The 12,951-nt window shown below is 39.6% G+C and overlaps 2 protein-coding genes across 3 annotated transcripts; both read left to right on the top strand.

Moving 5' to 3' along the window:
* The first annotated feature begins 1,770 nt into the window (after positions 1-1,770).
* rlim (ring finger protein, LIM domain interacting) lies at positions 1,771-8,150 on the top strand. 2 transcript variants are annotated; one of them, XM_020647890.3, is made up of 4 exons: positions 1,771-1,946; positions 2,892-3,116; positions 4,247-4,351; positions 4,437-8,150. In XM_020647890.3, exons 2-4 carry the CDS (start codon positions 2,948-2,950, stop codon positions 6,149-6,151), a joined length of 1,989 nt encoding a protein of 662 aa, XP_020503546.2. In that variant the 5' UTR covers positions 1,771-1,946; positions 2,892-2,947; the 3' UTR covers positions 6,152-8,150. The 2 variants fall into 2 exon arrangements, with proteins under 2 accessions (XP_020503546.2, XP_020503545.2); XM_020647889.3 differs by having other exon boundaries at positions 2,889-3,116.
* Positions 8,151-8,729: 579 nt separating this feature from the next.
* Positions 8,730-10,675, top strand: glod5 (glyoxalase domain containing 5). Its single transcript, XM_020647919.3, has 4 exons — positions 8,730-8,926; positions 9,312-9,467; positions 9,816-9,971; positions 10,142-10,675. The coding sequence occupies exons 1-4, from the start codon at positions 8,870-8,872 to the stop codon at positions 10,274-10,276; spliced, it is 504 nt and encodes a 167-aa protein (XP_020503575.1). The 5' UTR covers positions 8,730-8,869; the 3' UTR covers positions 10,277-10,675.
* Positions 10,676-12,951: the final 2,276 nt, after the last annotated feature.

The following is a 12,951-nucleotide window of genomic DNA, read 5'->3' as shown; positions in this document are numbered from 1 at the left end:
ATGACTACGGTTAGAAATGAAAGTTAAAAACAGCATATATGGCAGTATATTTTGTTATAATCTAAAGAGGAGACTGAACAATATTTGCTAACTAAACTATACTTTAATGTCTACTAACGTTTAATCTTTATTATCTTATAACAGTGACATTTGAAGATTTTTTCATTTGAATTTGCAAGACAATCCTCCACACAGTAGTGGAAAAGTTTTGGGGTAATTTAATACAATTGATAATTATATAATATATGCTACTGAATAAATACATTTTCTTATCAATTCTATTTAAATTTTGATGAACCTTGAAAGTGTTCACCCTCTGACAATGTGTTGTAAGCAGTGTAGTGGCTACTTACCAGATGACTGGGCAGGATGAGCATTTCATCAGTTGGATGGAACTGAAACAGAAGTGGCAATGAATGAAGAGTTGAGACAGTTCTTCAAGCAATACAGAGGCGTACTGTAAAACACAAATCAAACTTTTCACTTTTTCAGTGTCATTGGAAAGACATCAGATGGGCTATAAGTGTGGTTCCCAAAGTGGAGGGGTCGTGAGCCACCAAGAGGAGGCCCCGAGATTCCTTCCAAAATAACGAAAACAATTTAAAATGATTCAAAATGTAATATTTTACCCATTATTATAAATATCTAAACAAAATATTTTCAATTGAAAAAAACCTCATTAAGTGAAAAGGAAATGAAATTAATGTTTAAAATACTTAAAATGTAAGTTTTCATGAAACAAACAATGTAGGTGTCGGCTGCTCTTTACACATAAAGATGAACCCCCCTGTTAAGTTTTCTATGTCCACTCTAAAGTCTATACATGGAGATTGTATACTGCTTCAAGTCTTTATTACAATAAATTGTGATGTCAAATAATGTTATAGTGTTTAGGCTGTTTTATGTATTCTCTTTTGTTGTTTTTTGTCTTACCTGTTTGTATAAGCCTATTGCGTGTGCATGGCGGTGAGCTGTTAATGCCTTAACCACCCCCAGGGACTGTGGGTGTCCCCCATCTCTAGCACCGTAATTTTGGGGGCCGCCGGCCAAAAAGTGTATAATTAATAATAATACATTTTTTATTGCTTATTTACTTGCATTTAATATTATATTGTTTATTTGCTAATATTGTGTGTTTGATAACCTGCTGCTGTAACGCCACAATTTTAGAGTTTGGGATCAATAAAGTAAATCTAATCTAATCTAATCTAATCTAATCTAATGGATTGTGGCATATATAGTGCTAGGTAAATCTCAATGGTATGGAAGCCCATTTCCGCCAGTTAAAAAAATAAAAATGAAAATAATAAAGTCATAATAATGAGATAAGTCAAAATAATGAGATAAAAAATTTGAAATTATGAGACTTTATTATTTTTTTTACTAGCGGAAATGGGCTTCCATACAATGGACTATGAACATTTGGAAGATTTAATTGAAAGCCTTTTACAGCTTACACAATTTACAGAGCGCATGGAAGCATGCCGGTATGTCTCCAGATCTTTGTCCTTTAAAACTTGAATTCTACAGAAGGAAATAGTATTTGCATGTACAACCGCTTCGTGACGCTACAGCGGAACAGAGCAACGAGGTCCAAAACAAACATCCTTTTTCTAAAGCTCTTCTGAGACAACCCGGAGACTTCAATGCCCCGGGTGAAGACTGTCAGGCAGCCTCACTGCACGGTCTAGCCCCGCCTCCTTCGCCACGATTGGAAGATGGTCGCTGGATCCAGTTAGTCTATTTTATCGCAGTGCCTTGGAGTCTGCACTCGGGGTGGAAGTGAGTGCCGCTCAATCCGTTTCCGGGAGATTATTGTAGCCTTCCTAAAAGAAAGAAAATGGAATCCTGAAATCGCAGTTAGCAAAACACTAAAGCGGGTTTCAGACACTTTTAGAGGAACACCTGGGTTGTTTGAATACATTGTTACTGACACCATTGAACAGGTAATGTAACGTGGATGTGGTGACGGACTGTGTATTCCCTCAGATTGTCTTTATTTTCATTATGTTGCTAATTGTAGCTTGTTTGCTCTTGATCTGAACGTCACCGGCTGACGTCGGCTGTGAAGCTCTGCGGTAATGCTAACAAAACCTTCAAAACGTGGCTTATAAATCAAACAATGTACAAGGCAAATATCAAGTTCACACCTTGATCCTGTGCAGTATATGTGCGGAACAAGTAGTCCTGTACAGCTAGTGTAATTAAAGACTGTTAACAACAAGTGAAGAGGTAGCATTAGCTGAGGCTACCGAAGTGTAGTTAGTTAGCATGTTAGCTAAGTCAGGGGACAACACCTGCGGAGTTGTTTAGTTATCAAAGAGATTTTAAGTAAACCATACATACGACATCGTGCTTGAATATATTCTGTTGTTTACTAGCTCTACCACTAACTGGACAGTGTAGCTATCTGTGTTTGAAGTTGTCATAGTTAGCCACCATGGACAATGCTACAAGATAGCTTAGCTTGATGATGCCATTTTGTTTTTTTTTATCTCCACTTTGTTCAACATTCTGCTTTCATCCGAGGCAAAACCGTGATGTTGTCCCGCTTTACGTTTGCCTGCTACACGGTCACGTTTACTGATGGGGGGGGGGGGGGGCTTTTGGACAAATGCGTTGACTGGTGTGATACAAACAATAGCTAAAAGTTTGGTGCTGTTGCGATTGTAGTAAGTTAGCATGCTAACACAAGCTACATGGTGGCAGTGTGTCACTTTGAGATGTTGTTTTATTGAACATGCCATCACGGTCCTCTTTGTTTACAGAGGTGACTCAGTCAACGGGGGTCAAATCAGACATTTCATTCATATTATGAGAAGCAGAATGTATTTGTCATACGTCTTCACTGTTTTTCCTTTTTTTCCTTTTTTTTTTTTTTTCTGCAGCAGCTTGATCTTGCTGAGGATTGGAGAAGATCCGTCGACCTTCCCTCCCTTCTGAATCAATGGAGGGGTCTGACAGTTTAGATCAGAGTGGCAGTGACCAACCAGAGTCGCAGCGCACAAGTCAGCAGGACCGCCTGAGCAGGGAAGAGGCTTTCTATCAGTTTGTCAACAATCTCAGTGATGAAGACTATCGACTCATGAGAGACAACAATCTTTTGGGCACTCCAGGTAAAAAAAAAAGAAAAAAAAAAGCATTTCATCTCATCTTACAAATCTGTATTCTTATGACAGAAATCTGTGATTGTGACACGTTAGCAAATCAGTTATTATTAAATAAAAATGGCTCTGTAACGAGACCCTTTTTAATCCATATATCAAAAGTTAATTACAATGACACCAAAGCACAGTGCAAATACGCAGTTTAAAAATCTCTGTGTGCAACAATATGTTTTAAACAGTTAGCTGACAAAAAGGTGTTTATATAGATTTCAAGAAACTCACAGTAATATCTGTTAAACACCATTTAATCCACAGTGTTTTGGGGCCTACTTTATTCAAAAGTTACAAGGCTTCTAGGTCTCTTGAATAAAGCAGAGATTCAGACCAGGCCTGTATGTTTATGAAAATGCTTTCATGCTTACTCTTTTTACTCACTGAGTGTAAAACCACTATCTGTAATGTCATTTGGCTAGATTAAGTTTTATACCTATTTAATGTATTTAGGACTTAAAGTAAAAGTACTTTTTAGTATTGGTAAAATCGTTTTCCTGCCCCTTCCCAGTGTCTGCTTGCCATAAAGTATTATAATTTATATTAGAATGTAAGCCTAGGAGGCTGTCTAGGCTTTGGATTTGTTTAAATGCACAAAATGCATCAGACTCTGAACTGCTGAAGACGCCCAATCCGTTTCTGTCCCAGGATAGTGGAAGGAGGAATGTAAGTTTGGAGCGTCCTTTAGCGGGCCCCCTGCCAGGAGAGGGCATTGAATGGACTCGCATGCCCTGGTAAGTCTGGAGGTTTTCAGTATTGTCCTGTTGCTGTGTTCGAAGGAAAACAAACAGCTCTATTGGCCAATACAGCACAAACAATTACAACAGTGCTTTTCCTTTCTGACAGATGTACATCAGCTGCAAAACATATGACATCATTTTTGCTTATTCCCTTATTGGTCCTCTGCCACATTCAAAACTTCTGATCTTTTTTTTGAAGTGAAGCTCCTGACTCCCCCCAGCTACATGCACAAGGTCTTTCTTTCAGCTTGCTTTGGTGGACAGACTAGAGAAGAGGAAGTGAAGTTCGTGTCCTTTCGAGAGATGTTGGCTGATTTTTTTTTTTTTAATATAATTGTGTTGTTTCAGGAGAAGCAACAGAAGATGAGCTGTTAAGTAGACTTCAGCAACTCAAAGATGGTCCTGAGCAGCAGAACAACACCCCCACCCCTGAAAATGGAGACGATCCAGTTGGTAAGTGTGTATTATTTCAGATTGTACTGACAAATTCAGTTATGGTTTGTCACTTGTTAATGATTCTTTCTTTTGCTTATTTTAGAACCACCAGAGAACTCTGAGGATCCTGCCAGTGGGGATAGCCTCTTGGACTGGCTGAACACCGTAAGGCGCACCGGCAACACAACAAGAACTGGACATCGTGGAAACCAGTCATGGCGGGCCGTCAGCCAAACAAACCCAAACAGTGGCGATTTCCGCTTCAGCCTGGAGATAAGTGTGAACCGCAACCTGGCTGAACAGCAGGCAGCCGCCGAGGGGGAGCAGGAGTCTCCTGAGGAGTCTCAAGAAGAGTCTCCAGAGGTCCCTCAAGAGGAATCTCCAGAGGTGTCCCTAGAGGAGACACCAGAGGTCCAAGAAGTTGTGGCAAACGCTGAACCCCAAGTCGTCCCCATGGAGACCGAAGTGGTGGAAGAACCAGTTGTTGAGGAGTTGGCTGTTGTAGTAGAACCAGAGCCTGAACTAGAAGAGATTGTTTCACAAGAGGTTTTAGCAGATCCTCCCAGCTCACCTGCTGCAGCTTCCTTGCCAGAACAACCGGCACTTTCCCCTTCTCCACGCAGAGGACAAAGGAGACCCCGCAGCCGCAGTCCAGAGCCACGCAGGACTAGGGCCCGTACAGCAAGGAGCCGCTCCCCTCTTAACTTGGATCAGATGGATGGTCTCCCTAATCCTCGTAATATTCAAAGCTCTCAAGGCCAGGACGCCTTACCCATTAACCTCCCTGTCCCTCAAGTGGAGGGCAGTTCTCGGACTCGACAACATGTGCCCGCCAGGCAAAGCACTGTAGATAGTGATGTTCAGCCATCTAGGGCTAGCCCAGAAACTGTCTTGGAGACACAAAATGTCACATCTCAGGAAGGAGACGCCGCTGGGGGGGAAGGGGGTGTAGCTGGGCGTCGTCCCCCTACTATTATGCTTGACCTCCAGGTGCGTCGTGTGCGTCCAGGCGAGTATCGCCAGAGAGACAGCATTGCCAGTCGTACCCGCTCACGTTCCCAGAACTCTAACAACACATTTCTTTATGAAAGTGAGCGTGGTGGATTTCGTAGGACTTTCTCCCGCTCTGAGCGTGCTGGTGTGCGGACCTATGTCAGCACAATTCGCATCCCTATCAGAAGAATCTCTGATGCAGGTTTGGGAGAGGCAACCTCAATGGCTCTCCAGTCTATGATTCGGCAGATTATGACTGGTTTTGGTGAACTCGGCTACCTCATGGATTCAGACTCTGATTCTTCAGATTCAAATCGAGGAGTAAACACACCGGCTGATCTGGCTGAAGCTGTCAGTAACCCAGAAGTTGCTCCTGCTGCTGATGTTGATGAACCCCCTGTGGCTGCTGGAGTCAGAGCAAGGACAGCTGAGCCAGATGTGGATGAGAGTCTTGCCACCGGTCCACCTGCCTCTAGTGGCAGAGCTCGACCAAGACCACCTAATAGCCTAGAAGAGCCCAGCTCATTACCATTCCTGCGACTCGCCCACTTCTTCCTCTTAAATGATGATGATGAGGACCAGCCCCAAGGGCTGACCAAAGAGCAGATTGACAACCTCTCCATGCGCAATTTTGGTGAGAGCGATGCCTTGAAGACTTGCAGTGTCTGCATAACAGAGTATGCAGAAGGTAACAAGCTACGCAAGCTTCCCTGCTCTCATGAGTACCATGTGCACTGCATTGATCGTTGGCTGTCAGAAAACTCCACTTGCCCAATCTGCCGCAGGGCAGTCCTAGTTTCAGCCAACCGAGAGAGCGTGGTGTAGCTCATATAAGACTGCAGGCCTTTTGTCACAACCTAAGTAATGTAGTATCCCAAGTGTATAGCAGGGGTTTGAGAAAAAAATGATCTCCACTGTTCACCCTTCATACCATTTGTGAGTTTTATTATAATGAAGTCACAGGATTGATTTTGGGGTGCTCCAAACAGTTTCATAAGGACATTATCAATCTCTAACAATACATTTATTATTTCAGTACATAGTAAGACACAAGCATGCATACTGTTTGAATCAACTCATAGTGACCAAGCAGTTTGAGGCATTGTGTTTAATTATACTCTGTTAGACCGGTAACTCTTTTAAAATCCCCCAGATTAGAAATGCTGCACACCTTCAGGTAGTTCTGGCACATGTGCTTTTTGGTATTGGCTCCCTAAATGGAGTCTGATATACCAGAAGTTGGGCATTGGTACAGTTCTTAGTAACACCAGTATTAGCTGTAAATAAGCTTGTAAAAATAATTTTGATTCACAGTCTGTATCATTAAACTGGTTTGGGATTGTAAATTATGTCATATGAAGATAGAATAGTGTTGGAAATTACTGTCCGTCAGAGCATCCCAAAATTTGGTGTTAGATAAGTTGTATCAGTTTACACACCGCAATAATTGATTGATTCTGATGTCCAAAGGATGTAGAATTTAAAAAGGCTCGGCATTTACATTGTGACTAAAAGAAACTGATATTTTGGTGTGGCATATTCCATGAGCTCTGAGTTTTTGTTTGAAATAAAATGTACAGGTATACTGGAAAGATGAATCCCACTAGGGAACTTTTGCAAAATGAAAATTTGTTTTAGAATCATATAACAGCTCTTTTTCTTGATAAATGAAATATGATTTAGTATTAATACCAGGAATTAGGGATATCTCTATAATGGTTGCAGACATTGGATTTATAACAGGTCCTTGGCATGTGAATTTTCCCACCTGAAAAAGACTATACTAACAGGCATGAATTCAGAAATTTGAAAACAGTTGTTTTTGCTTTTCCCACTTGTAAAAGAACATTTACTTTTTCATGTAAAACAATGAGCTCACAATCACTTTGTCTTTTAATCTATTTGTACTGCTTCTTTGTTTTACTAGGTACATATTGGTTCTCTTATATAACTGATTTATGAATTCAGTTCCCTAAGCTTGTAATGCAGAGAGTAAAATGACCCTTTGTGACCTAAAATGAAATGTTGACTTGCTTCTCAAGAATTCTCTTGTCGGCCCACCCTAATGGACAAATGACAACTTAAGTTATCAACCCAGAGTTCCAGGTGTCAGACATTTACCAAATTTCACGCCATCCTCCCGTCATAGAACGGCTCGAGTGGGAAGTTAAGATGCTCGCCTTTTGTAACCCCCCCCCCTCCTGCCTCGAGCAGATGCTCCATATCAGTGTGCAATACATGCTAAGTGAAACTAGGGAAATACAAAACAAGATATAAATATATGTTATTGTTAAAACTGTTCTTAAAGACTCAAATCTTAAAATGAAGATGTATTACCTTTTTAAAATATGTTTAAGTTTATTTTATTTAGAAGTTCTGTAGGTTTTAATAGCACTGTTGATGAACAGGAACACTGGCTGAAGGACGAAAGGGCATCACTACCAATGCCCTCCTGTCATGTTTCTTATCACTGTCTGATGTCTTTGCCACAATTATGACCTCCCTTTGTGGGACATAACAGTTTGAATGCAAGACATTATCATTGTTGAATACCATAATAAACATGTATATGAAATGTATGTTCCCTTTAAGGCCATGCTTAAGTCTCGGCCTTCTTCTGTGACCCACCCAGTGCAGTATGTTAACTGGGTGTTAAATGAAACTAACCGCTGAATTAAACAAGTTGTTGTGCTTCAAAATGCAGATATGTATTCTGTACAGTCACTGTGCTGTTGGGTTATTTTTTCTACATCCAGGTGCACACATAACGAATTATTACTTCTATCTTATATATTAAAATAGTATTATTATGCCTTTATCCCAAGTTTGCGTTGATCTGACTGTTTATTGATTTTTTTTTTCTGTCCACATAATGACGTATTCAAATGTTTTACGTATAACAAAGTCTTATTTAAGTGCATGATGACCTGATGGTGTGAAATGCAAGCTCGGGTGGTTTCCCTTTCAATCAGTGATGATGCTAATAAACATCCCACCCATATAGTTTTATAAGATATCACGTTATTATACATAACATGTACTTCATTTATGATGATGAATTGGTAGCACCCCTGCTGGTAAGAAATAGACATATTGATTCCCAGTGATCAGATAAATAACCTCTATTATTATTTACCCACCATAGACATGTTCTTGTGCTGGAACAAAAAATATAGACACTGTTTTAATACACGTCGCCATCCACTAGCTAGTTCTTAAATGCATAAACCATGTGTTTCCTTCTTGTCTTACACATTGCAGTGTATTACATAAAAAGGGAATAACAAGTTAATGAACCACGGACTAGTATCCAAACACACAGGCAGTAGCGGTGTATTGGATTTTATTTACGCCCAAGCAAGTCGGGGATTATTTCATGTTCACCAAAGTTTAATGTAATATGTAATGTATCCTTCTGTGCCACCTTGATCTTTGTTTGATGTACATGCCTGTGTGCGTGTGTATAGTATTGCAGTGAGGTCTGTTCAAAGGCTACGGAGCTGGACAAACAAGGAAGTGCCGACGTGACAGACGACGGTGAGGATGGCGCTGCGTGCAGTTGGGACTCGTTTGCGGCAGGTTCACGTTAACCGCTTCAAGGTAAAGTCAGTCTATATATAAGTAACTTAAATGTCTGAAGCCTTTAGAGTCAGCGTTTCTTTCAGAATAACTTAAGAGTTACCTCGAGTAAAGACGTACTGTTACAATCACTTCCAACACGGCCTAGTGTCAGATCTAACAGGCTAAAAGTACAGCAGAAACACCGAAGGAAATACGCCAGCTCGTTGCTCGGCTACAATAAAAGTTTTACTTGCGGCACAATTTCAAGAGTTTCACCTTTTTAAGGCTCTCATGCCAACTTTTCAACACATGGTGGCGCTGTTGACTCTGAATGAAATTACAATGTCTGCGTTTCATGTCGCTGTCAGCAGGTTTCAGGCTGTTATTTTTTATTACTACAATGTATTTGTCTTTTCATTTGTAGGTTGTCTCCATCCAAACACTTGTGGATGTGAAATTGAAAAGAACCTGTCCGGTTGAAATAAGTCACCTGGACCACTTGGTTCTGACTGTGAAAAGTGTGCCAGACACGGTCAACTTTTATACCTCTGTCCTTGGCATGGAGGTCATCACTTTCAAGGTATGCAAGGTGCATTGTACATTATATTAATAATAATAGGCTAATTATTATTATTATTAAAAGGCTATTATTATTGTTGTTGTTGTTTTTGTTAAAAGTATAAAGGCTAGATTTAGTGCTAATAATAATCACTTTGTTTACTACTTATAGTTTGTTAAATATTTGTATTACCCATTTATGTTATATTATTTTCAAAGGGCCCAGGAGTAATTGAATACTGCGGTGCCTTTAGTTACAGAGACCATCCACTAGATGGCAGGCTTTCATTGTATATCAGATGATCGCACCACATGTGGAAGCTTTTAGTCACATTTTAACACCCACACATGCTCTCTCTGCATTCTCCAGGGAAACCGTAAGGCTTTGGGTTTTGGGCAGCAGAAGTTTAACCTTCATCAGCTGGGTCAGGAGTTTGAACCAAAAGCCAAGTATCCAACCTCAGGCTCTGCAGACCTTTGCCTCATCACCAAAACCCCTTTGGCTACAGTAGCTGAACATCTGAAGGTCCTTTACCCACTTCCTACACCTATTTTGTCTTTAATTTCAATGTCAGTTCAAAACTTGTAAGGCACTGATCTTTAAAGAACCTATTGACCTCTATGAACTCTGTATGTCTCATTTTGTTGCCAGAGCAATGCTGAGTGTGGGTTTTTGTCATCTGGGCTCCTCTGCAGGTCTGTGGAGTCGAAATAGAGGAGGGTCCAGTGGAAAGGACCGGGGCTGTGGGAACCATCACCTCTTTATACTTAAGAGATCCAGACCACAATCTCATTGAAGTGTCAAACTATACCAATTCATCATCAGACTGATCTTATCAAGACTTCTTTAGCCTTGTTTTTGGCAACAGTTGCTCTTGTTTTGTCCGGTGGTCCCATTCCACAATGTAATAATGTGTTCAGACCATATTAACTGTAAGCACTCGCATTATTTTCATCCTGGGACTGATAACATCAGTTGGCTGGACAGAGAAGCTCTTTCTGTGCAGTTTTGCTGACCAGTGGTTGCTATTTCAGTAATGCATGAACAGGCTTTTGTAGCACCCTACATTCAGGATGGAACGTGAAAAATACACACTTTAAGATGTCAAGCCAACTTCATAGTTACTAGTGAAGTACCTTGTCTTTTGTTTTTTTAAGGTAAACTGAACACTTACACAATCAGTGTTTATTAAGTCTCTATTTTATGAATAAAGACTTTCAATAACTCTAGAGTATTTTATTTAATGCCTTCATTTATTTGTATTATTGCCTAAGCTGTTATTTGTTAAAGTTTCTTTTAGCTCCATGGAAGTTATTTTATAGAATATTAGGCTAACACCCATAGATAATAAAATTATATTTTTCCTTTCCTATTTATAATATAATTCCTCTCCAGACACACCTTTTCCACATTGAGGTAATTGTTTTGTACAATATGCTGTATACAGCACACAGAAGCAAGTCAGATAAGACTTAATCTGTACTTCCATCACTAAATGCAAGGAAATACAACTCAACTCTCTAATGTGATTCGATCAAACATTCCTGTATTTAGTTCTACCTTCACAAATGGTACGTTTAGTTCTGATTGACACTCTCAAAGCATTATTAATTTAACTTTTTTTAAGACAGTTTTTTTTGCTCATTCAAAATAAATACATTGCAAAAGTTTGAATTTATGGCAATAAATGAAGAAAAACATTTCATATAAGCAATGCTTCTTACTCAGCATGCATTTTACCCTTTGGATAGAGGTGTATGTGTAACAGACATGCTCTCTCACCATGTTAGTGCAGTCAGCTAGCTATCAGCTACCCAACAGATGGACATAGAAACTGTGAGGTAAAGATAACATGCACTCTTTAATATTGGTTTATCCCATTTCATTATTGAAAATTGAGCGTGTTATTGCACATCACATGTTTTTCTCAAATAATGCATGCAGGTCTATTTCTTATAACTTCCTGTTCTAAACACATAGCTACAAACATTCCTGAGCATTGCCTATCACTATACCATAATGAAGATGTCAAAACAAGATGTTTTAGTGCCTTCAGTCTAAAATTATCAATATTCATTTTTTCAGAGGAGCAAAAATGAGCCGTAGATGCTTTTTACCATCCTCTGTGAATTCCCACCAACTCAACATCAAAGCTTAGGTATGCCATTGTTTGTCATGTGCTCATACGTCAGTGTAAAGATTCCACTATCAGTCTCTGTTTGCTGACTGTAATCCTTAACACTGGAACTTACCCATAGATAACAGCCTGCATTGTAGTATTGGAAAGTCCATCTATGTCACAGCAGTATATGGAGGGCTCTAGCTGTATTAAGTTTCACTACCATTGTGATTTTCTATTCACTGGTGAAAAGGGTTAGGGTTAGGTAGGTAGAAAACGGTACACAGTACAAAAGTCTGCTCCTTATTATACACTTTTACATCATGGGGATATTTTTAGCTGCTTTTGTCTGTTTTGCTGTGTTTACCATCATCTTTCCTTTCAAGAAACACCTCAATGCAGGAACTGCAGGAAAAAAAGTCCAGAAATGGCAATGACGTGTGTTGACTAATTGTGTTACCAATCTGTTTCTTTCTATTTGAAAGAGATTGATTCGTCTTTGAGAAAGATTTAAATGGATTTCTACTCAATGACAAAATTATTTTTCTTTTTTTTCTCATTTTATTCTTAAGGTTCAGACTTTTAGATTGACAGAAAATTGTACTAACAATCCTTAAAATGATCCCGAAGAGGTGCACTGATTGACCGGCTGGTCACAGAAATGGGAACCCAGACAGATTTGAATCCTCTTTGGCCCTGATCAGTGACTGCCTGGTCTTCTCAAATATATATGATTATGTGCCAATCTTAGATTTACACGAGCTGCACAGTTCATGCCATGCTGACAGTGAATAGAAACACAGTGAGGTGCCCATCAGCAGAGCAATGCATTGACTTACTGGAGGATGAACATAACCTTACTTGTGCAAACAAGATGATCACAAGTGTGCACAAGATAATATTCTTTGGTTTTTGGGACATCACTGGCTCTGTAATCGACAGTTCCTGTCCATCAGATAATTTTCCCACTTACCACATATTGTTTATTGGATAAAACATCATCAGGCATTATCAGCGTAATTGCCCTGGTACTTTTTAAAGACTGTCTAAACACTTTGTTTATTATATATGACATAGGTAAATGTGAACCAGAGTAACAACTTTAAAATTATATTCGTCTCATGAACCCCCCCCCCCCCCCCCCCCAAAATGTATTCAGATGATCCCTTATTGTGATTAAACACAACACTTATGTTGACTTAGTTTTCTCTATTGTATTTATTCAGAACTGTTTCCATTGGCAATAAGCAATAATTGAAACTTGATCTGCATTAAAACTACTTTTTCTTATCAATTGACAACCCTTAAATCTAGATGTGCTCCAGGTTACTCTTAATCAGCGACATAAAAGTAAAAAATCACCCCAAACAGGGATCTTACGCCCTG

The sequence above is a fragment of the Labrus bergylta genome, chromosome 9, assembly GCF_963930695.1.
Source record: "Labrus bergylta chromosome 9, fLabBer1.1, whole genome shotgun sequence".
Lineage (NCBI taxonomy): Eukaryota > Metazoa > Chordata > Actinopteri > Labriformes > Labridae > Labrus > Labrus bergylta.
Note: the sequence above shows the minus strand (reverse complement) of the source record. Positions and strands in the feature narration are given on the sequence as shown.